Genomic DNA, 24,256 nt, shown 5'->3' with positions numbered 1-24,256 from the left:
GTGACTGGAATCCTTTAGGTAAGGAGCGTGTGTTCTCTGAGTCTCTTGAGAAGCATTGAGATGAGAAAAAATATTTAGTTATGCTGGTTTGTGCTCTCAGTTTTCCTTCCTCTACTTGAGCAGAACAGCCGAGGACCTGGTGATGTCATTAGCTGCTGTTCACTGTGCGGACCTCTAGTGTCCTTGCTCTGAAATGCCTAGTGCCAGAGGTGTGTAGGGTTGTGCAATTTCATGTCAGGGGATACATTTCCTGTGGCCCATGTCTAACCATGAAGTTCATTTGTGATTTATGTGTACACCCATATCCTGAAGGTAATTTTATATAATATTTTTAGTATATTTAATGCATCTGCATTTTTAATGAGACTTCTTATATTGGATCAGGACATGGACTTTACTTTTTAAAAAGACTTTGTGTGTGTGTGTGTGTGTGTGTGTGGTATGCACATGTATTTGTGCAGGTGTGCATGCCTGTGCATGCACAGAAGGCCGAGGAGGACATGAGATGGCCTGTTCCCTCACTCTCCACTATTCTGTGGAAACAGGCTCTCACTGAATCGGGAACTAAGCTGGCAGTCCGCAAGCCCTGACCATGCTCCTGTCTCTGCTCCCCATAGCTCAGGGGTCGCAGGCACATGCATGCTCATGTCTGGCTTTGTGCATGATCTGAGCCCAAGTCCTCCTACTTGCATGGTACGTTCTGTTACTCACCGGGCCGTCTCTTCAGCCAGGTCATGGAATTTTCTACATGTGGTCGTGGTATCGTGTGAGGTCTCGGAACATGAAACATTTCAGAATTTGGATTAGCAAAACGTAATTTATACCAACAACTTCCATTTGATTAGCTTACAGAAGTCTTCATTATTTTTTTGTTTGTTTGGTTGGTTTTTGTTGTTGTTGTTTTCTCCCTCTCTTTTGCAAATAGGATCTCTTATTTGGTCTGGGTTGGTCTTGAGTCTCCTGTGTTATTTAGGAGGATGATCTTGAACTGCTAATCCTCCTGCCTCCATCTCCGGCTTGCTGAGATGAGATTGTTATCCCACCCTCCCTGGCTGGAAAACCATTTTGTTCTAGCAGGTGACTCTGATAGTGAGCACTGGCTTCAGAACAGATCAAAGCCTGCAAGGATGATGCAACAGATGCAACACCATCTTTGCATTTCATAGATAGCATGAACCCAATCTCATCCGAAAGCAAAACACAAGTTTTTTATTTATTGCAGTTAAGAATTGGTAAGCAAGGTGCTGTTTCTCGAATCTGATTGTACTACATAGATATTTGAATGATATTGCCCTTCTTAGTAATAAAGTTTCTGATTGAGACTCACACATTCGGTACTGAGATTAAAATGTGTGTTCAAGGATAGCACCATCTCCTAATTAGTGTCAGATCCTGAGGCGTTTTCCCACAGTCTGTGGTCCAATTCCCCTCAGACAGCTACGTATACTGGTTTTCCGATATCACATAGGGTTTCGTGGAAGACGTGCCCAAGCCATGTCTGCGGTATGGTACGCTTTTGTAAGTGATGGCGCAGTTTTTTTTTTTTTTTCCGTCCTGGATAGCACAACTCCTTAATCTGCAGCGTTCCTTGCTGCAAACCTGTGAACGGCTCCCGAGTTCCCTCCATCTCTGATGGGACATTCTTTTCTGCTTCAGAGGTAACGGCATCAGACACGTACTGTTACGAGAAGCTGAACACCGAGGGGACCGAGAAGGGTAACTGTGGAAGAGACAAGGACACCTGGATACAGTGCAGCAAACGGTGAATGCCGACGCTAACCCAGACCTCAGCCTGCATTCCGTTTACAAGCATAAGTTCCAAGTGGGATCTTCCTGCTTTGGGTGCTTAAGAAAATGCACTGTCTTGTCTGTTCTCCCCATCTTTCCCCAGTGCCCCAGCATCACTGATGACCCTGATGCTTGACGTATACCCAGATCTCCTTCTCGGGGTCTAGGTTATTCTTGTAGTTGCTACACTTTCTCACATAGACAGGACCTCCCGGCATCTTAAGACTGAGGAAGACTAAAGCCGCCATCACCAGTACTGTTGAGAAAATTAGCCAGCTCTGACCTTTCTTAACCTCTTGTCTTTGCTGAATGTCTCAGTGTTTCAGTCTCCCACGTAGATGAGAATAATTGACTCCATCTTCCTGCACGCTGACCCCATCTCTCTGCACGCTGACCCCATCTCTCTGCACTGACCCCCATCTCTCTGCACGCTAACCCCCATCTCTCTGCACACTGACCCCATCTCTCTGCACGCTGACCCCATCTCTCTGCACTGACCCCATCTCTCGGCATGCTGACCCCCATCTCTCTGCACGCTGACCCCACCTCTGCGCTGACCCCATCTCTCTGCACTGACCCCATCTCTCTGCACTGACCCCATCTCTCTGCACGCTGACCCCATCTCTCTGTACTGACCCCATCTCTCTGCACGCTGACCCCATCTCTCTGCACGCTGACCCCATCTCTCTGTACTGACCCCATCTCTCTGCACTGACCCCCATCTCTCTGCACGCTGACCCCATCTCTCTGCACTGACTCCATCTCTCTGCACTGACCCCCATCTCTCTGCACGCTGACCCCATCTCTCTGCACTGACTCCATCTCTCTGCACTGACCCCCATCTCTCTGCACGCTGACCCCATCTCTCTGTACTGACCCCATCTCTCTGCACTGACCCCCATCTCTCTGCACGCTGACCCCATCTCTCTGCACTGACCCCCATCTCTCTGCACGCTGACCCCATCTCTCTGCACGCTGACCCCATCTCTCTGCATGCTGACCCCATCTCTCTGCACTGACCCCCATCTCTCTGCACGCTGACCCCATCTCTCTGCACTGACCCCCATCTCTCTGCACGCTGACCCCATCTCTGCACTGACCCCCATCTCTCTGCACGCTGACCCCATCTCTCTGCACGCTGACCCCATCTCTCTGCACTGACCCCATCTCTCTGTACGCTGACCCCATCTCTCTGCACTGACCCCCATCTCTCTGCACTGACCCCATCTCTCTGCACGCTGACCCCACCTCTGCGCTGACCCCATCTCTCTGCACGCTGACCCCATCTCTCTGCACGCTGACCCCACCTCTGCACTGACCCCATCTCTCTGCACGCTGACCCCATCTCTCTGCACGCTGACCCCATCTCTCTGCACTGACCCCATCTCTCTGCACTGACCCCATCTCTCTGCACGCTGACCCCATCTCTCTGTACTGACCCCATCTCTCTGCACTGACCCCCATCTCTCTGCACTGACCCCATCTCTCTGCACGCTGACCCCATCTCTATGCACTGACCCCACCTCTCTGTACTGACCCCCATCTTTCTGCACTGACCCCATCTCTCTGCATGCTGACCCCATCTTTCTGCACTGACCCCACTTCTCTGCACTGACCCCCATCTCTCTGCACTGACCCCATCTCTCTGCACTGACCCCCATCTCTCTGCACTGACCCCATCTCTATGCACTGACCCCATTTCTCTGCACTGACCCCACCTCTCTGTATGCTGACTCCTCCATCTCTCTGCATACTGACTCTGTCTCTCTGCACGTTGATTCCATCTCTCTGCATTTTGTCCAAACATGTATCATGGTTGGTTTCCCCCTTTGCTCCTTACCATTTATTGTGAATTTATCCTTTTATTTCCATGGTTATTGTCATTGGCACAACTAAGCCCTATAATGTAACTACTACAAAAATCCCTTGAGTGTTCTCTACCAGAATTCTCAAGCATATTATTACTGGAATAATCTTCTAAATCCTTTTAAATATGTCAATTCTTTGCTCAAATTTTGTTAGTGCCTCATAGCTAATTAAGAGAGTCGCCTTTATCATATAGCAATCATGCACTGTGTGCTAGGTACTTCATCTCACTTTGATGAGCCTGCCACTTAAACATCATGACAGCCCTCTCATTTTAGTGATAAAGAAACCAAGGCAAACTTAGTGTCTGTGCCCAAGATCCTGTAGCTAGGACTAGAGAAAGATTTAGTATCTTATATTCTTTCCCTATTTATACATTATATGTATATAAAATTTACATTATATATGTTATTATAAGGAATAAGTTAATACCTTTTATACATTGGTGATTAATATAGGACCCATTTTACTCTGTTATCCATTATATAAAGTTTGGTGTTTCCTTAACTGCTGAACCATCTCTCTAGCCCCAAAGTCTGATATTTCCATTGCTGCTATGTTAATTTTTCTATTTTTTTTACTTTGTTTTGTTTTTTGAGACAGAGTTTCTTTGTGTGTAGCTCTGGCTGTCCTGGAACTCCATTTATAGACGAGGCTGGCCTCAAGCTCACAGATCCACCTGTCTCTGCCTCCTGATTGCTAGGGGTGTGCTACCACCATCCGGCTTTGTGTTTATAAGATTTTTATTTAAATATATGTCATCACTAAGTAATAATTAAAATGTGTTTGGTAAAATAATATATAAAGCAGTATTTTAATTCTAGAAACTTATCTGTTAACGTCTAAACACACATGATGTCATTAGAAGGCTGCTGAGGCTGTGGCTGAGAGTCTGTTGAGCAGTAGATTATCTCCTCTGGGCTTTGGGAGACGGTGCAGAAGCAGCTTTATGGCTCGTGCACCGTTTGTTCCTTTACCAGCCCTTAACATGTTAATCATACCCAGCAGTACACTGTATGCAAGTCATTCTGATAAAAAAGTGTTTTTGATGGATAATTTTTTTAAACAAATATTGGAGCTAATAAGCACTAAGACAGTCTAGCAGGTTATTAGGACTTCAGATCACCGTTCGGAGTTTAGGGAAGTCAGTTTTGAGAGCAGGAGGCAAACTGGCAATGTCTTGTTATATTTTGCTTAGCGTACACATAACTAATGTAGCTGATGGATAATAAATACTAGCAGTAGAGAAGACATAACTCCAAAGGTACAAGTTTCCTTTTGTCTTTGCGGAAGAGATCAAGTTAATAATTTTACTCTTTTAACCCAGGGATGTACTTTGTGGTTACCTTTTATGCACCAATATTGGCAATATCCCAAGGCTTGGAGAACTCGATGGTGAAATCACATCTACATTAGTTGTGCAGCAAGGAAGAACATTAAACTGCAGGTAATTACCTAAACATCCTATGATCAGATTAGTCCCTTTAAATCCCAAGGACACCGCTTGGCCCTGCTATTGTTTCCAGTGTGTGTGCAAGTTCATGGCCGTGACTTGAATCTAGTTCATAAAGGTGACTGAGTCAATCCTAACAGGCGAGAAATGAAAGCTAGTAAGAATGGCGCATGGCGACCGCTATGTGGTTGCTGGAATTCTGTTTAGTCGCTCAGCAAAGTCCTCCAGGATTTGGCTTGTGTTTCCCTCTTATTCAGGATGATTTGCGACTTCTGGACAGAGTCACTCAGCACATGGCTGCTCATTTGCTTTTTTCCGAAGCCCCCCCCCCAAAAAAAATTAAATTTCCTTTTGTAGTTATATATCTGCAGGAAAAGACAAAAATGGAGTAGTTTTGTTTACAAAAGAGTTTGATGCCAGCCTGGGCTACATGAAATTCTATCTCAGTGAAACCAAAAGAACAAGTAATTAAACACCCTTTGACTATAGGTTTTTATGAAATCATAAATAGAAGACCAGAGAAGGAATATTTCCTGCTTTTAGTTTTATACTCAAGATGAATGTGAATTAAAGGAACCCTGCTTTCTTCCTTGCTTCCAACTTATTGTCAGTGGCGGGCATGTTAAACTTGAAGAAGATGTCGACCTTGGCTACGTGGAGGACGGGACGCCCTGCGGCCCTCAGATGATGTGCCTGGAACATAGGTGTCTTTCTGTGGCCTCCTTCAACTTCAGCACTTGCTTGAGCAGTAAACCAGGCACCATTTGCTCAGGGAACGGGGTGAGTGTCGAGCCTCGCCTTGGCAACCACCCATTTCCTCCGTTACAGAAGCAGGTGGAATCCTGTAATCTCCTTCAGGATGGACAGTGTGGTTATCTACGTTTCTGGTTGGCATGTGAACACTAACTTCATCAAAGCTCCTTGAATATTTTTGTTGTATAATCGAGAAAGTCCAGCAATAAGAAAACTGGCAATTTTCCTAATCAAATTCTTCAGTCTTCCTTTTTTATGCTAAGAAGACACCATACAGTGTAATGGCAAGTTTTCTGCGAGACAGATTTTAGCAAATTATAATGGAATTTAATTTTTTTTATTAATTGTTAGCTTTTTTAAACATCTTGACTGCAGTGTCTCCTTCCTTGCCTCCCAGTTCCTCCCCCAACCCACTCTGGCCTCCCATCCACTCCTCCTTCGTTTCTATTTAGAAAAGGCCAGACTTCCCACAGATACCAACAAAACATGGCATATCAAGTTGCAGTAAGACTAAGCACCTCCCTTTATATTAAGGTTAGTCAAGGCAACCCAGTAGGAAGGAAAGGGCCCCAAAAAGCTGGCAAAAGAGTCAGAGACAGCCACTGTTAGCAGCCCCACAGGAAGACCAAGCTACCCAACTGTAATGTGAGGCGTGAGAAAAGAAGAGCGAGCCAAATATTTAACTACTTAGGTCATCTGGGTACAGCCGAGTCGGCTCTAACCAAAAATAACTGTTGTAGCCACACCAGAGATGATAGCCAAGGCTCAGACTTGGAAATAGCAGTCTTCAGCGAACGTGCTGCTCATGGATGAACAGAAAGAGTGGTACTTTTGACATTTTAATTCTGTTCTTCCAGAATTGTGTATCGGCTAGCATATTTAAATTATAAGACAAACACCAGTCCCCCCAAATAAACCCTCCACGAATATATGCAGTTTTCTTGTTTTCATCAGGAATTCCTCTTTACTAGCAGTTGTCTTGATTTTTTTTCTGTTAGCATGTGCTGTGATTTTCTTTTTGCTGGCATTACAGAATGTTTGAATTGTGTGTATTATCCAGTTGAGGCAAAGTACCCTGTTTGGCAATTTGAAGCTTTTAGTCCTGATCATTCCATACGATGGATATCAAATGTCTTTGGGAGCTATGCTTGGGCTGACAGTCAAAGGGTCTCTTTACTTTAGAATTTACTTTGGGAAGTAACCAGTTGTATCGTATGGCACATAAGAAGGAGAATGCACACAATTGCATAGCTCTGCTCCTGTAACATAAGAGGGTTGTTTTCTCTCCTTCCTGTAAGGACTAGGAGGACTCAGGGAAGTAGTTCTTGTGGGGCCAAAGAAGGAAGTCATGAAATCACCTTTTTGTCTTCCTCCTAGTGAATTTTAAATACACGCTAAAAGAAAATATGGTTTATCTAGTAATGCTTAGTTTAAGGGATTAATAAGAATAAGATAATGTAAGTAATATTATATATAGCATAAAAATAATTTATAATAATCGTGTTATAATAGGTATTATCCTATATAATCAGAACTGTCTTATTTATTATATGTGAATATGGTATGTGCGTGGGTACGTGCAGCTATATGCCGTGAGATGAGCGGTGTCAGAGAACATGTTGAAGGAGTCAGTTCTTTCCTATGCATGGAGTCCTGGGGTTGACTAAGGTTATGAGGCTTACATGGCAAGTGTTATAACCATTGAGTCGCCTTGCCAGTCCCCTGCATGTTTTTAGATTGTAGTAACTCAGCCACATGTATGGCAAGAAGCTAAAATCAGGATGGTGCTATTCTTTATGGATACCATCGAATCCTGGGTGTGGTTGTTATGAGTATGGGTTTACTCGCTTCTGTGTGACAGAGAGCTGACGTTTCTGCCGGCTCACCTTTGCCTTTTAGGTCTGTAGCAATGAGCTCAAGTGCGTGTGCAACAGGCACTGGACAGGTGCCGACTGCAGCACCCACTTTCCTCACAATGATGATGCAAAGACTGGCATCACCCTGTCTGGCAACGGTAGGTATCTTACTTGGTATCACAACATCTTTCCATATAGCGGAAGGGGAATTTTCTCTATGGACATTTGCATTTGAGGTTTTTTATCATAACTCAAAAATAAATGGTACTTACGTAATGAGAGGGGATGTCTACTTTGTGAGACCAATCATTTTTATTAAAGTATAAAGATTTGTCACACTGAGTATAATTTCGCCTACTGACTTCACCTTATTCTGCCCTACTGCAGAGACTTTTCAAGTACTGTAATTACCTGAGGCTATGAACACACCCTAGCATCTTTTAATCAATTTATTCCTTCATGCCCGTGTACAGTACACTCTGTCACACTCGTCCCTCCCACACTCCCCCATCCCCTTCTCACTCCCAGAAACCCCCTCCTTGTTCCCATCGAGTTCTCACCCAACTTTCATGCCTTTTTTCTTGTGTTTTCATTTTCTAACATTTCCTTCAAGTTAAGAAAGTAGACTGGTGTCTCAGTGGTTAAGAACACTTGTGACTCTTGCAGAGGACCCAGGTTCAGCTCTCAGTACCCGCGTGATGGGTTACAGCTATCCATTAAGTCGAGTTCCAGCAGATCTGGCCCCTCTCTTCTCACCTCATTGGGCCCCAGGCATGCACACGCTGTGTACATACAGGCAAAACACTCGTACACATAAAATAAAATAATAAAAAATAAAGTATTAAATTTTAATGTATAATTAGATATTTTTGAACTGAATAAATAAAAATGAGTTGGCTTTTAAGTTTTTAAAAACTATTCTTTGTTCTAGTGTCTTGTTTCTGTAGTCTAAACTATGAGAGGCCTGGAAGCAATGTAACTGTCCGAGACGACAAGGATTAAGGACATGGGTCAGACGTGACAGGAGGCGGGGGTTGGGGATCCTGAAAACTTCATTGGCTAAAGAATAAAAGAGGAAATTAAGTGTAGGCAGTTAAAGAGTTCCCACTTCGGAGATAAAGTTTCCCTTTAAACAGTAATGCCATTTCGTCCCTGTGGCTCCCTTTGCGTGGAATAATGCTCAATTCCCAATGTCCGCTCACCTGCCAGGCTAAGAACAAACAAAGGCACTCCTCTGAGTCATCTGTGCAGGTGTGAAATCTTAGTAACACGACTTGAAGGCCCCAGATGTCCTCAGGTAGTGATGGTGAACAGTAACGTGACTCTTGCTCCCCAGGTCAGTGTAGCAGCGCCTGGATCTCAGGGGTTCCCAGGAGACGTGACTTAGAAGTGGTCACCACGAGTTCATTGCTCCCTGTTTAAATCTCTGGAGGAACAGGAAGGGTGGGCATGCATGCTGAGTCTTAGGTAAAAAGGCTAGCGCCTTTCACGAATCAGAGGATACTGTCTGTGTGATAGTTACTCAGATGATACTGCTCATGTGATAGTTACTCAGATGATACTGTCCGTGTGATAATTACTCAGATGATACTGCTCGTGTGATAGTTACTCAGATGATACTGCTCGTGTGATAGTTACTCAGATGATACTGCTCGTGTGATAGTTACTCAGATGAAACTGTCCGTGTGATAATTACTCAGATGATACTGTCCGTGTGATAGTTACTCAGATGATACTGCTCGTGTGATAGTTACTCAGATGATACTGCTCCTGTGATAGTTACTCAGATGATACTGCTCGTGTGATAGTTACTCAGATGATACTGTCCGTGTGATAATTACTCAGATGATACTGCTTATGCAATAATACTCAGATGATACAGTCTGTGTAATACTTACATGATACTGCTCGTGGATAATTACTCATATCACTGATTTTCTTCCTTATTTTCCCTTCTAGGTGTTGCTGGCACTAATATCATAATAGGAATAATTGCTGGCACCATTTTAGTGCTGGCCCTCATATTAGGAATAACTGCCTGGGGTTATAAGTAAGTCAAAGTTTTTAGTATTATTACTATAAAAATTTACTTTAAAGTATTTTGATTAGGGGCTAGAGACGTGGCTTGGGGGCTGGAAATACCACTGGCTCTTGCAGAGGACTCAGTTTTGATTTCCAGTACCAGTCTTGGGTGGTTCATAAATCCAAGTACCTCTAGTTCCAGGGGATCTACACTATCTTGTAGCCTCCTTAGGTATCTGCACTCACATTTGTATGCACACACACACACACACACACACACACACCCACACACATGATTAAATGTTAGCTGGAAGGTTGTATATCGTTACCTTTGTATTTGTATTGAACATCAGTCTGACCCAGCAGAGATTACCCACCCTTAGTATGGTTAGAAGTAATGATAATTCATCACATATTAGGTTTTGAAACAACTCTTTTCCTATTTGGACAATATTGAATGTTGTTTTAAGGTCACTGAAGTGACTCAGTCTTAACTGAGTGAATGCATACTGCATCATGCGTCACATCCAGAGCAAAGCTCTTTGTCCTATTAGCCATTGATAAGTATGAGTTTCTTCCTGTGAAGAGCAGACTCTGTGAGACTCAGTTTCATTTGCAAAATTCAGACACCTAATTCCCTCTTCAATTCAATTCAATTCTAATTCAAAATTTGTTATATAATTTTTTGTCTTAATTTTTAAAAATTGAGAGTCATCTGCTTTTGCATATTTAGTAGCCTCGGACATTTGCTAAGTGATTGATTCCAAACATTTATATGTCTAGTACTTTAAATTTCCCTTATGAAAACTTATAATGTAAAGTTTTCTTTAGTATTCTAGTAACTATTTAATGTCATGGCTTAAATGTAGTATAAACCTTTCATTCTTGAGTTAGGTTTTCATTGTCAGGGCAGATACCCGAGAAAGTTCTCTGTGGCTTACATTTGAGAGGTTCCCATCATCACGTAACTCTGTTGCTTTGGGCCTGTGCCGAGGCAGAAGAGCATGGCGGGGAGCGTGTGGTGGAGGAGAGCCGCTCACCAGCGAAAGAGCTCACCACCACATCAAGCCCTTTGCCCCCCAAACTACTGAGCTGCGAACCCATGAGTACATTCTAAAGATCCCAATTTCAAGCACTGCTCCGTGGGGACCACACATCAATGCACAGCTTTTGGGGACATCCATATCCAAACTATAATAGCTCTCTCTAATATTTCAACCTAAGGTCTCTGGTGAAGTCCCAGTCAGCTCCCCATCCTGGGCTTTTCCATTTGGAAAGCCTGCATTCCAGATGTACACCTCATTTCATAGCATATTCCATCATGCATCAAATGTGGATCATGAAGTTGGGAATTAAAATAGTTTAGATTTGGGGATAGAAAGATGGCTCAGCAGTTAGGAATATATACTGCTCTTACAGAGTTCAGTTCCCAACACCCACATTAGATGACTCAAAAATACTTCTGTCTCCAGCATCAGGGCATTTGACAACCTTTTCTGGCTTCTACAGACTCCTGTACTCATGTGCACATATATTATACATGCACGCACACACACACACACACACACACACACACACACACACACAAATACAACTTTTAAAAGGTTTTAAATTTAGAATTTACTCTGTGTCCTTTTTAAACTGATCTTTGTTCTGTGAGTTATTACATTTGGAGGACATTTGGAGTAGTGACCGGCTCACAGTGAGCAATTTGATTGTCGTCTGAAACCAAATCAAAGGAGATACCTTTAAATGTGTATCTAGCAATTGTTTGAAAAACTAAAACCCTGCAAGTGTTTTACTGAAAATGGAGAGCAATTATTTCACTGTTTGTATGCTGCCATAACTAAAATTCAGGAAGCTACTTGTAGATGGCTGTATCACAAAAACCACAGGCTGGTTAGATAGTGTGGCTCATGTGCGTGGGACAGCCTAGAGAAGGTGCTGGCAGCATCGCACAGGGTCTGCCCTGGTTAGCCAGTGTTCCCTCCATGTCAAGGTGTAATTCGGGCACTCAGGACGTTTTATGTCTCCAGGGGAGGCCTTTCTTCATGCGACAGGCAGATGAGCTCTGTTCTCAACTTCTTTGATGTAGGACACATACGTATGCGTATCACAATTATGGCTGTTTCATTATAACTCAGTAATTTTATTTGGTCCCATGAAAATTGCTCTAGAATTAGAGATTTCTACCACTTACTAATATAGATGGATATTTAATTTTTATAATTCCAGGAAAAGGTACAGTTGAAAAAACATGTAATGAAAACATTCCTATTGCTAGTGAAATTACCTTTGTAGAAATTACCTGTTTTCTTCAGTGGGTTTACATTTTGTCTTTTTAGCATTTCTAAATGTATATTTCTAAATGTACTTTGCAGATTGCTAAAGACAAAAGACAGATCTTGTTCATGTTGTAGTATCCTTCTTAGACATAATTTGAGCCTAAGACCCAAGCTTTAGAGTTTTTCAAAGTATTCAAGATACGTGGATTTGCTTTGCTTTCTTGTTTAAGATAGGATCTTGTTTAAGATAGTATCCTGGCTGACTTGATTCCATAAAAAATGTTGTTAATTTCTGTAAATAATTTGATTAATTTTGCCATTTAAATCAACATTTAATCATCTATATATACCTACCATCCATCTAGCATCCATCCATCTATCTATCTATCTATCTATCTATCTATCCTCTCTCTAAATATTTATTATCTATTATATGAAAACCTATATTTAAAGTAGAATTGACAAGGCTGGAGGGATGACTTAGTGGTTAAGAGCCTTAGTTGCTCTTCCACAGGACCCATTTTCAATTCTGAGTCCCAGGGAATCTGACACCCTCTACTGGCTTCTGCAGGCACTGCATGCACATGGCGCATAAACACATGCGGGCAAAACACCCATACACATAAAGTAAAATAGATAAATTTAATTTGAAAAACAACTGGATTGACTCTAGATAGTTATTAAATATCTGGCAGGCACAATCAAACTTATATTGAGAAAACAGTTACTGTTTCTGCTCTTGCAGAAGACCCAGGTTTGATTCTAAGCACATACATGGTGTGTTACAACCTCCAGTTATGGGAGATTATGTATTATCTTCTGTCCTCCAAGCACATTAAGCATACATATAGAATAGACACATACATGCAGGCAAAACAAGTATACATAAATTAAAAGTAAGTAAATTTTAAAATAAATTAATAAATTAAAATGGCAATTATTGGACAATATTGATGCTAACCCTTTGGTATCCTCTCTTCTTATATGATAAAGTAAAATTTGTGTATATTTCTCATCTTAATTTTGCAATTTGAATTTCTTTATGTAAGAATGTTCGGTGAATGCTGGGGTTTTGTGTTTAATGCTATGCTCATGTGCTTCTGGCGAGAACTAATGTTCTTTTTTTTCCCTTTCTCCTGTCTGTGAACAGAAACTATCGAGAACAGAGGTATGTATGGCAGTGATCTGAAAAGATGACTGGAAAGTCTGACCCTTTGTATCTCTGTTGAAATTCACACATGCAGTTTCAAGTGCATTTTTGTGATTTGTGTAATAATAACCTTGATCACTTATGATTTTAAAATGATAATTAAAATTATTTTTGATAGCAATGTGTATATAGAAATAGATTTTTCTCATCAAAAACAACCTTTTTATGTTAAGTTGTCATGTTTGTTTACATTGGTTTATTGGCTTTCCTTCATGTTTATAATGCTTTTATTCCTAATAGTCTGAGGGAAATGATTTTTCTTACTGTTGTAGAGATAACTTTCATAAATTTCAAGATTTAGCACTTGTTCCTATCAAGGGATGTTCTGCAATGTTCTTTGTAAAAATAAAACATTTTTATATGACTTGGTAACCATAAAGGTAGCTAAGGAGGAAATTTGCATGGTTAGAATCAATCTCTGCCCTGTTGAGCCTCCTGTGCTATTACATAAAACCTATAGAGAAAGTCAATCACCCATTTACATCACCTGAAAATCTCTATTGAGCAAACTATAAAAGAGACAGAGAGGTCATAGTTTTTTTTTTTAATAGGAATTTCTGGTTTTGTCTAAATTGACCTAGTATTGAGATAGACATTTCACGTCTCACATTTTAAAAATTATTAATTCTACTTGCTGCTAATACCCGAAACTAAAATATTATCTTGGAAACTGATTAGCCCACACCAGGTGTTGCACATATACTAATTATTTCTGGGTTCAGAGTAGTTGTACAGATTCCTGCTTAATTTTTCCCCTGTCCCATTGAGAGCCTGTGGCAGATTAGGAATAGATATGATAAATATAGTTAGACCTTTGCAGATTCTGACCACAAGACTTATTTTGTTTCAGAAATCAAAATTTTAATCTTTATTCCTCTATTTCCTTTATTTTACAATTTGTACTCTATAAGGCTTTTGTTTTAAATATCTGTAGAATCTTTGTGACTACATGATATCCAAAGGTATCAGTTGAAATCCTGCTCATAACTTAAAATGAAAAAATATCTACAATAATCCTAACATTAGACATTAGAAATATTTCCTTTGGTTTAACAAACTCATTATTAGAAAGAGAGAAACTAAGCAAAATTTATTGAAGTTTTACAACAGTTGGGTTTCTTTGTGACATGTCTTGAACTCATATAGAAGAACGTGAAGAAAGCAGGGCCTGTTTAGGTTTCCTGTGGGTAAAAGTTTCCTAATCGTATCAGAAATCTCAGATTTGTGAATTTCTTCAGCAGAAAATTAAATTGATGAGATTACGATGTGATGATGTCATAACTGTTTCTATAGGAACTAAGTGAAACTATGATTAATTTAATACTGCTGAATACACAGAAAGGGAAGAACATTCCGCAGATGCATGACAAGAGCAAAGTTAAACCCGTGCTCCAAGCCACTGTATGGATGTTCTCCAGAGCACAGAAACTGCCTACCATGCAAAAAGGACGGACATTTAAAAGCATATACCAATTTAGTATTCTGACTAAACACATGCATAGTTAGAAACATGTTCACACTGTCACGTCCTTTTGTTTGATGTAATTTGACACCTCCTGGTGCTACAGCCTTTGTTTCATGGGTAGGACAACCCTTCTGAAATTCAGTCTGTGTCTGGGGAGTCAGTCCATCTTCAGAGGAGTTTATTTTAGATATTTTGTTATAGTTCAACCAAACCTTACCCTCTTGTCCATGCCTGATAATATTAGTTCTGTGCAGTAAGTTCTCTCTAGAGAGCAGCAAAGGGTGGATGTTAGATCAAGAAGTTATGTATAGAAGTCTCTTTAGGGTTCTTTTAGGTGATGGCTTTAATGAGTAGAAGGGAAATGGGTGGGCAAACAGACACAGCATACATCAGTCCATTTTCAATCCTATAGTATTATCCACAGACACTCAAATAAAGACCCACTCGTTCCAAAGATGCGAGGCGCTAAAGCCAAGAACTTGATGTCATCTTTACCTTTAAACTAGAATTGCCTTTGCGGTTCTCTGGTGGAAAGGCCATTGACAAGGAGGTAGTAGTTGATCTACTATTGTGTGGTGTGGGGCAATGATTACTGTCTCCCAGCTGTGAAGTCTGAGTTCTCTGCAACCCTTAAAGTGCTGGTCAAGGGAGAGGACTGCGGGAGTCACCAGCCCAGCTGCAGCCCACACACTCCTTTTTGGCTGATAAAACGTGAGGTTTTGCTTTGGCATTTAGTGCTTCAAGCAATATTAAATATATGGGCATTTGCCAGATGACTATTAACATAGAAATGGCCCAGAAATGCCAAATTGGGCCTAATGTTCAAAATTTTAGAGAAGACAGCCAAGCAGTTCTATAAATGAATTGGATAGAAAACTTCCTACTGATCAACAACAAAAATAGAAGGGACCTAATGGAAGTGTACCCCCACACATATATTATTATAGTAGTTCACGTCCTCTGGTGGCGTTCTGGGAAGGCCACGAACCACGGAACCACAGGGCCACAGTGAAGCCTTAGATACTGAGTCATTGCAAAGAGGATTACTTGCTTTTTTCTTTAAAAGTCCGAGGACAGAAAACCTCTTCCTTTTCCCAGTCAAAATTATTGGCCTTGAGGGATGATCTCATAGACCATGACAGCAAGAACTTAAATTTTAGTTCTCAAGCGGGTTTGCAGATACAAGCAGAATAAGGAATATTGGATGGACTTAAATTTATAAACCATCCACATTTGGTGGAAATCCTTTCCCTTTGTTTGAAACGAACACACATCACTGTGGCTAGTGAGGTGTGTGATCGTTAGACCCCCATCGTTCTGCTCTGGGGTTTCGCCTTAAGCAGACTCTCTCCTACCTCCTTTCTTTAGCTCGCATCTGTTTTATCCATTTGTTTTCTTTTTGTGAACGCCCCACCTTTTCTTTCCCAAACCGTTTTTGACTTTTTCCTGTTTTCTTTTCTTTTTTGCATTCTTCATATTTCAGTGATATTCATGCATCTGTCAACATGAGTTGGTATAACAGTATCTCTCAAAACAAGGGACCAACAAATCCTGTAAGAGACAGCCCAGGCACTAAGCAGGGCTAGGAGAAATGTCTCCTTCACACTGAGGTGATGAGCTGGACACTTCCCCCAGCCTCCTGTTTTCTAATTTTGAGTGTGTATCTGGATTGATGAGAGAAGCATCACTGCTCAATAGATCCTTTGAGGAAGATCACATTTCTCCCATAATCAAAGCAATCATTTATCTACAGGTTTTGGGATTAGTGCAAAACAAAACAGAAAAAAAAAACTTTCTTTTTAAATTTATAGGGCTCAGTACTAACGACTTTATAATTATGAACAGATTGTTATCTGAAGTAGAATAAAAATAGTCACTAAGCTTATAAATTGTAAATGTGGGGAAATAATAATTATCATTTGTGTAGCCTGCCCCAAATCAAGTTATAGGTGTTGATCTTTTTTTTTTTTTTTTTTTTTTGGTTTTTCGAGACAGGGTTTCTCTGTAGCTTTTTTTAGAGCCTGTCCTGGAACTAGCTCTTGTAGACCAGGCTGGCCTCGAACTCACAGAGATCCGCCTGCCTCTGCCTCCCGAGTGCTGTAGGTGTTGATCTTTGTGTTAACAAATAAAAATTCCTTAAACAATGTTATCTAATAAGGTGCATCAGATCAACTAAGAGGTTGTAGACAGAGAAAAAAATGACGCTTTGTAACTAATGTAGGAAAGGAAGATTTTTAAGAAAAATGAATTCAGTTGCAAAGCGTTTTTTCTTTTCTTATTATTTGCACAAACGTGTATCTAAAATATTTGCATATAGTGTAATAAAAATAAAGAAAAATTCCCATTTGAAAACCTACCACTTTGTCAGTCCAAATAATTACTTTCAGGATCCAAATTGGGAGTAACATAAAAACACTCAAATTTTAAGACAAAGGCCATAAAAGAGAAAACAATTAGAAAAAAAAAGAAGTTCAATTAAAATTTTTAAGGCACTCAACTAGTTGGCTTTCCATGATTTTTCTTAGCAAATGATAGACTCTTGTTGTATTGACCGCAGGAACCTGGGACTCTCTCCTCACTAAAGCAGGAAGCAGCGTTCTGCTAGGATGTAATAAACACTGTAGAATGGGTTGATTTTGAGACAGTGAAGCATGTTCAGTATTACTCGTAAGGACGCTGTAAGGAAATTGATAATTTATTGCTGGCATTAACCATGTAAGGAGAGTTTACTCCTTTCCTTGTGGGGTTTTGAAGGCACTGCTAAGATATAATATGTGAACTCTAGAGGTGTTTACAGTGAAGTTAGGTAGGAATCCAGTGTGGACCCGGAGAGAAAAGGAGAAGCGCCCTAGAACTCCATTAAACTGAAACTCTTCTAACTCCCGGACCGATTCCTTTATTTCTGCTGGAACCTCTATCCATCAAGCGTGGAGCTAGTTTTAGAAATTAGTTCAGTAAGAAATTTTTCTTAGTTAATATATGGAGAACTAGATAAGGTCACACAAATTAAACTTAAAATACATGCTTTATTTATATTCACTGAACATTCTTTTTCTGATTTGTAATATATGAGCTGTCTAAATAGTCTAGGAGAGGATGTCCAGTCAGAAACAGCTAAGTATTTTAGATAATTTCAACGATATAGGAATCAGAATAATCCAGGGGACATCTGAAAGGGTTTCTGAGGGTTAAAACAGTATCTGTAAACAATCACGGTAATCAAACGAAACTGTATTGAAAGGGACTTAGGGAGTGTATGCTTTTGCTGGAGACTTATTGACATATACCTGTTTGAAATTCTTAGCCCATCCCTAGCTTTTGACATCTCCACCTATAGCATGAGTGAAACTAGTCATGGTTCGGATGCGTTTGGCTCTTTGAGGCCACACACTAAATGGCTGCATTGGCTGTGGGCAGAGTCGTCTGGGGGTATTTTGTGTCTTTCCAGTTCCCTTTGAAGAAATAGTGAGACTGTTGCTGTCTTAGCTCATTCAGAATGAGACAAGAGGCTTCAGTCCTGCACGGGCTAAGCAGATGTCCCTGTCTTCCTCCCCTCCTGCTGTGGCGGAGCTAGGCTGTGTCACCACCATCTGTCACAGATGCCTTCCACGGTCCCCCGAGAAGCTCCGCTACTTTTCAACTCTTTCTTCCTCTTGCTAAGTTACGTTCCTTTACACAGTCTACTGTCTGATATAAAATTACTGTTTTGATTCAAACTCTGGTCTCAAATTTTCTTTAAATAATGAAGTTCAGTTTGGTGCAAACTGAACACCAAATTCGAATGAGGTTTTATTTGGACTTAGTTCTAGAAAGCAATCCAATCTTTTAAAACTAAGACAAGGTTATAGTCCTCCTATATTTCAAATCATGAATAATTTATTCACCCCATTTGAAAAAAGCCTGCTTTATTTGAGCAAGGAATGTCTAAACAGATCTTCAACATCAATTTTTTTTAAAAGGAAAAAGTTACTGCAGTTAACACCTCCAGGTAGCGTGATGTTGCGTTGACAATAATTCATCGTTCCATATTTCTCCGAAAACAAGGCTTCATCCATCCAGCCCGCCAAGACTTCATGATTACATTTCTGACCTCGGCAGCTAGAATGAGTTGAACTTGTCGCATTTATTAATAATCTCATGTGATAGATTTGATCGTGTAGACCATTATCCCTACCTCTCTTTTTTTCCTGAAGTAATATTTGTATATGTCTGTGTTCATGTGTGTGTCTTGTTTTCTGACTCTGAAATGTTTATTATGCCTTAGACAGTTACCGCAGGGAGATTATGTAAAAAAGCCCGGAGATGGCGACTCTTTTTATAGCGACATCCCTCCCGGAGTCAGCACAAACTCAGCATCTAGTTCTAAGAAGAGGTCTGCCTTTCTGTCGCGTTTTCAGATTTCCACCCGTTCCATCACACATTATTCCATTAGTCAGAACATTTCATTATTTTGCAGCAGGTTTGGTTACTTCTTCCTTCTTTCTTGAATGTTAAAATAGTACCCCTCGTTCTTTGATTACTCCACTTCAAAATGCCATATGCTCAGAACCACTTCGTGTAGAAAAATCAGGCTACGAAATGCAAAACAGAATGCAACAACTCTAAATCTGTGTGGGAAACCCCAGGGTTTTCCCTGCCATGTTGACCCATGGCTTAAGAAGCAAAACATAGCATTTGAAAATATTTTTACATGGTGAGCTTTATGTCATGTTTGGTAGTCAAAGAAAAAGGGTACTGTCATGCTTCAATAAAGGCAATTAAGATACTTAGTAATATAAGTGCTGCATTGAATCGTTTTTAACTTTGTGTATTTCAAAGCTAAGCTTGCTGTGAAAAAATGATTGCTTCTCTGTGAATCATCTATTTTAATATTATGATTTTTTTCTGGAATGGTTATTTGTAGACTTTATAACTTATCTTAGTTGAAGAATTAAGTATAGGTAGCATTACAGTATTATTTATGTCTCAAGCTCTAATGATATATTCTTGTTCTAGCATCTGAAGATGTATGACACCTTTTAACATTCAGTTTGCTTTATAATCAGTTGACAGGATGAACTAAGAACTAGAAGAACTAAGCAGGATGTCACAGGGTGGGATCTACCTTCACATAAAGGGAACTAAAGTATCGTTGTAGAAAACAGGCTTTAAAGTTTCCAAGCGGTTCAATTGGCCAGCTCATAATACTGAGCACACGTACTACTTATAGACTGAGGAACTCATTTACTGAGAGGGAACATGACCTCCTCTGACAGTCTGAGTAGAGTGGATGGTCCTTAGAGCAATCTGCATTGCTGCTCAGACCTTATAGGCACTGAATATGAACCCAGAACCGTTAGTCACTAGGAACTTTCTTAGGCACCTTTCCTTAGATAACCGAACTCAAAGCAAAAGTCGTGCTGGTTTTGAGCCTGGGAGCACAGAAGGTAACATACACTTTACAGAGTATAGAAATGACTTTTCATTTATTCTTGAGGACTTGTCAGCTGAGAAAGGATGACTGGGGATCTACTAGCATTCTCTGATACAAATATTTGCTTGGTCAAATACAGAATTTTAAATCAAGTAACAGTAAAGATTGGAGAAATCAGTGGGTCCCTGAACCATTCGTTGGCCTTTCATACAAAATATGAGTAACTTTGTGACTAGGAGAGCAGTGTGTATGTATTCATCATGCCAAATTCTGTTTGCTTTCAGTCAGACGATTCCCTTTCAAACTGACATTATTAGGAATTAACCAGAGTGATCGTAGGGGAGTGGCCTAAGCTAGCGCTGTTCCTACAGTCTCTGATAAGGAGCTTTCCAGTGCACAGGACTGGCTCCCAGATTTTGGGAAACACTACACTAGGTTCTGACCAGTCAAAAGCATATCAAATTATTAGGCTCCAGACTAGGTTCGTTACATTCCTTTCATGATGAAATGTCATAAAAGTTTTGTTTTATGGTGTAAGGTAGGTGTATTAATTCTGATTCTTATAGTTAATTCATTTAGTAATAGTAGGATATATATAGTGGAAGGGCTCAATGGTGCATGGGCTTTGTGAGAGATATCTCCATGATAAAGATCCGATTCAGTTCAGTCATTGGACAGTTAACTGGCATACATTATATTCATTGGGGGCATATTTATGTGGAAAAATACCAACTCTCCGATGATAATTTCATTAATTTAAACTTGTGTATTACTTTCATAAAGTGAGCGAGGTCCAGCTGGGCACATTTTATGTGATCTCTTAAAAGTCCATGTTCTCATAATATTTGAATGAAAATCATTGCTTTACAATTAAGAAACATCTATGGTGGGACCCCATTATAACCCTGCTGCTGGGGTTATGTGACTGCAGTACTTGCTGAATTTGCTCTGTGGTTGCTGTGTTCTGGGGAATGTAAATTGGCTTGCATTATATCCTGCTGCTTTTCCATTTATGACCTATTGTAATGGGGTTCCATTGTATTTGACTTTTCTTAAATTGAATGTTGTGTAATTCTGCCTTCTTCATGAAGACTTTCATGTTTTCTTCATTCTTTCATTTCAGATTTTTTTTATTGATTTGTTTTATTTAATGCACAGTAATGCTTACAAATTTTGCTTAGTGATTCCAAAACATTTATCTGATTATATTTTTGAACAATATGTAAATGCTTCTGCTTTCAGGTCGAACGGGCTCTCTCATTCTTGGAGTGAGAGGATTCCAGACACAAAACATATTTCAGACATCTGTGAAAATGGCAGACCTCGAAGTAACTCCTGGCAAGGTAGTGACCAGCATCCAGAATCTAAGATCTGTCTTCTGGGTCCCTGTAAAGATGTATTCTTTCCCATAAGCCATTCAGCCCTTCTCACAACAAAGAGATTTAGAAGGCGAGGCCAGCTGTTTGTTTTGTTCTTTGAAATCTCCTTCATGGGAAATGGTGGCGTTGTAGTTAAGTAGGCAGGAAGCATTGGAAGGTCGTGCAATTCCACGTATTTGGAGGCGATGCTAGTTATAAATTACACCCATTAGAAGTACCATATAATTATACATAAAACAATTATTTATCTGTGTGAAAATTTAGCTGTAAATGATCTTTTTTTCAGGTAACCTGGGAGGCAACAAAAAGAAAATCAGAGGCAAAAGATTTAGACCTCGATCTAATTCAACTGAGTAAGTTGTACATTTAATGGGAAAGGCATTTGAAGGTCCTGTGCTATTGGTGATGACTGTTAATTAAGCAGATAGTCAAAGAACCACCTACCATGCCTCTGGGCTGGGTTTTGTCTTTTTAATTCTCTTTGCCCTATAAAAATTAACCTTGGCTTTTCTCTTTTACATAGGCATCTCCGCAACTGTGCCCATACCAATATTCACTGATAGTGGGGGTATCCCCCTTGCTGCGGGCTTTATCCTCCAGTCACCTGCCATTGTGGTGTTTTGGTTTCTTTTGAAAGGAATTATGATAGCTTTCTTTTTCTCTCATCATTGGGTATCCAACCATCTCAAAGGGCCCCCCTTCCTTTCCTCTGGAAGCCCCAGGGCGAATCCTCACTGTATTAAAGTGTGCCCGTGCTCACAGTCTGAAGCCACCACTCTGAGGTCTCCATGGCTGCTATCTAAACATTCTCTCAGACTAACGGGGAAGAGCTTCCCTTTTAAGTTTCTCCTGGGGACGTCCCAAAGGCTGTTTACCGAAACTTGCTCTTTATCTGAATCATTGTCACTAATGCAACATTTAACTGCTTTAAATGATAGACACATTTTTTAGTGGGGTTGAAAGTTACATTTAAAGTCTTTTATTATGAAGTAAGCATCATGCATTTTTTTTGGTGGTGTTTCTTTCTTCACTTCAGAAAGTGCAAGCAAAGTGTTGCCCCCACAAACCTTACTCCCTTCATAGGGTAAAGCATACCCTTGGTATTCTTCCCAGCCGACCTTGCCCCAGACGTGATTATGATTGCCCTTGCTGTTTCAAGTCCCCTGGCATCTCTGCTCACACCCCACTCTGGCTGCAGTTCTTCCCAGGACCTCTGACTACTTTGAACAAAAGAGTCTGAGTAGCAGGTGTCTGTTAACTGCTTTTTAGAAACTTACATTAGCTTCTCCATCATATACCCTGCCTTTTTCAGTCCAGGAATAATAACATTGCCCTGAAATTTGGACCTTCCACCTGAATGGTATTGTCTTGTAAGTGGCTTGTCAACATTTACTAGAGGATACTTTTACCTTAGAAATAATAGCAGTTTCAAGTGATACCATTGCATGGTCCAGAATGGCATCTTAGACGTCCATCATGAATAACTAACCTACTGGAGTTTATCTTATGCATTCCCAAGTGCTTGGGTGCTGTAGGGCTCACTGCAGATAAACTCTTCCTGGAATGTTATTTGGTTTGTTTTGCATGAGGCCACCTGGGAAGAGGGCTCCTCAGCTTATCCTGGTTGCTCATAAGATTACGAGTACATCTGTGAAATGTTCTCTGGAACTTCCTCTGTGGACTTTTAGTGCTAGAACAGTATCTCTGTGACTAGGCTTGGACAGCTCCTAAGGAGACAAACGGTCAGCAGGCACTAAAGCAGTGGGGTCAGGCCCAGAGAACCTTCGATGTTCACCAATATTCATAGAGTGTTTTCTAGGGCAAGCATTGATTTTAAAAACGTATAAAATTCTATTTATTTATATCACATGATAAAATTGTATTAGGGATAGCCTTTATCAAACCTTGCCTGTGATATAATTAAGTTCTAATATTTAATGTTACAGTATAATAGAAATCTCTCAGTAAAGAAGGTTCCCTCAGCTTTTTCAGAATTTTCTGAGTTTGGGTGCATGACTCCTATTCATTCATTGGAGCCAAGTTTGTGAAGCTGACTGTCCATGACTAGAAACTTTCTTGTATGGGAACTGTCTTTCCATACCCGCATACACATTTACATATTTCTGGAAAAATACGAATTTCTGATACATAACATATCAAAAATTAGGTTAGCAGCTTTTTTATACTTTCTCTCTATAAGTCATCCCATTTGGTGATGACATAATGCTATATTTGTGTGACTATACTAGGAGCAGAATGGCCACAGGAAGCACATCTTTTTATCTGTAGTAAGAACTGTTTCAGGTCTGTTATTTCACCATCCCCTTTAGAACCACATCATCGCAAAGGAAGATGAACAGTTTGGGCCTGGATTAAAACATTCACCACCAAGCATGCTCTATAAATTAGAAAACAAAACAAAGCACTAACTGTCCTTGTTGGTTCTACTGGTTTCCCACTCCAAGATTTTGCATTTTCCTTGCTGTTGTTCACGCTATAGAATTTTTTTTTTTTTTGGCTTAGACTTTGTATTATATATTGTGTTTTTACAGGAGGGAGCCCCAAGCTCCTGAGCCTGGGCACTCCCTCGCCCAGACAATCCCATCCCAAGGCATAAGCCCAGGGGGCTCTGCCAGCCCCCAGACAGGGAGTCGGGATCACAGGTCAGTCTCCGCTTGCCCCTTCACTCTGGGCTGCCACGTTAATCCCCCTCAAAGCCCCTCCCTTGGCTGAGAGCAGGGTCATTTGATCTTTGACAGAGGCCCC

General features: G+C 40.6%; 1 protein-coding gene across 16 annotated transcripts in view; it reads left to right on the top strand.

Annotated features, from left to right (window-relative positions):
• Positions 1 to 24,256, top strand: part of Adam22 (ADAM metallopeptidase domain 22) — a 199,987-nt gene that overhangs the window by 163,401 nt on the left and 12,330 nt on the right. For 5 of the 16 annotated variants that reach the window (XM_038315348.1, XM_038315347.1, XM_038315346.1 and 2 more), the window contains 8 exons: positions 1,657 to 1,762; positions 4,982 to 5,101; positions 5,719 to 5,887; positions 7,760 to 7,874; positions 9,676 to 9,766; positions 13,174 to 13,191; positions 21,354 to 21,454; positions 21,777 to 21,843. In XM_038315348.1, coding sequence (XP_038171276.1) covers positions 1,657 to 1,762; positions 4,982 to 5,101; positions 5,719 to 5,887; positions 7,760 to 7,874; positions 9,676 to 9,766; positions 13,174 to 13,191; positions 21,354 to 21,454; positions 21,777 to 21,843 — 787 coding nt within the window. Of the gene's footprint in view, positions 1 to 1,656; positions 1,763 to 4,981; positions 5,102 to 5,718; positions 5,888 to 7,759; positions 7,875 to 9,675; positions 9,767 to 13,173; positions 13,192 to 18,962; positions 19,158 to 21,353; positions 21,455 to 21,776; positions 21,844 to 24,042; positions 24,154 to 24,256 lie in introns of all 16 variants that reach the window. The other 11 variants (XM_042054276.1, XM_042054275.1, XM_042054273.1 and 8 more) reach the window with 6 other exon arrangements.

Source organism: Arvicola amphibius, chromosome 18 (assembly GCF_903992535.2).
Source record: "Arvicola amphibius chromosome 18, mArvAmp1.2, whole genome shotgun sequence".
NCBI classification, from domain to species: Eukaryota; Metazoa; Chordata; class Mammalia; order Rodentia; family Cricetidae; genus Arvicola; species Arvicola amphibius.
The sequence above is the reverse complement of the archived record's forward strand: the minus strand, read 5'-3'. Positions and strand labels throughout refer to the sequence as shown.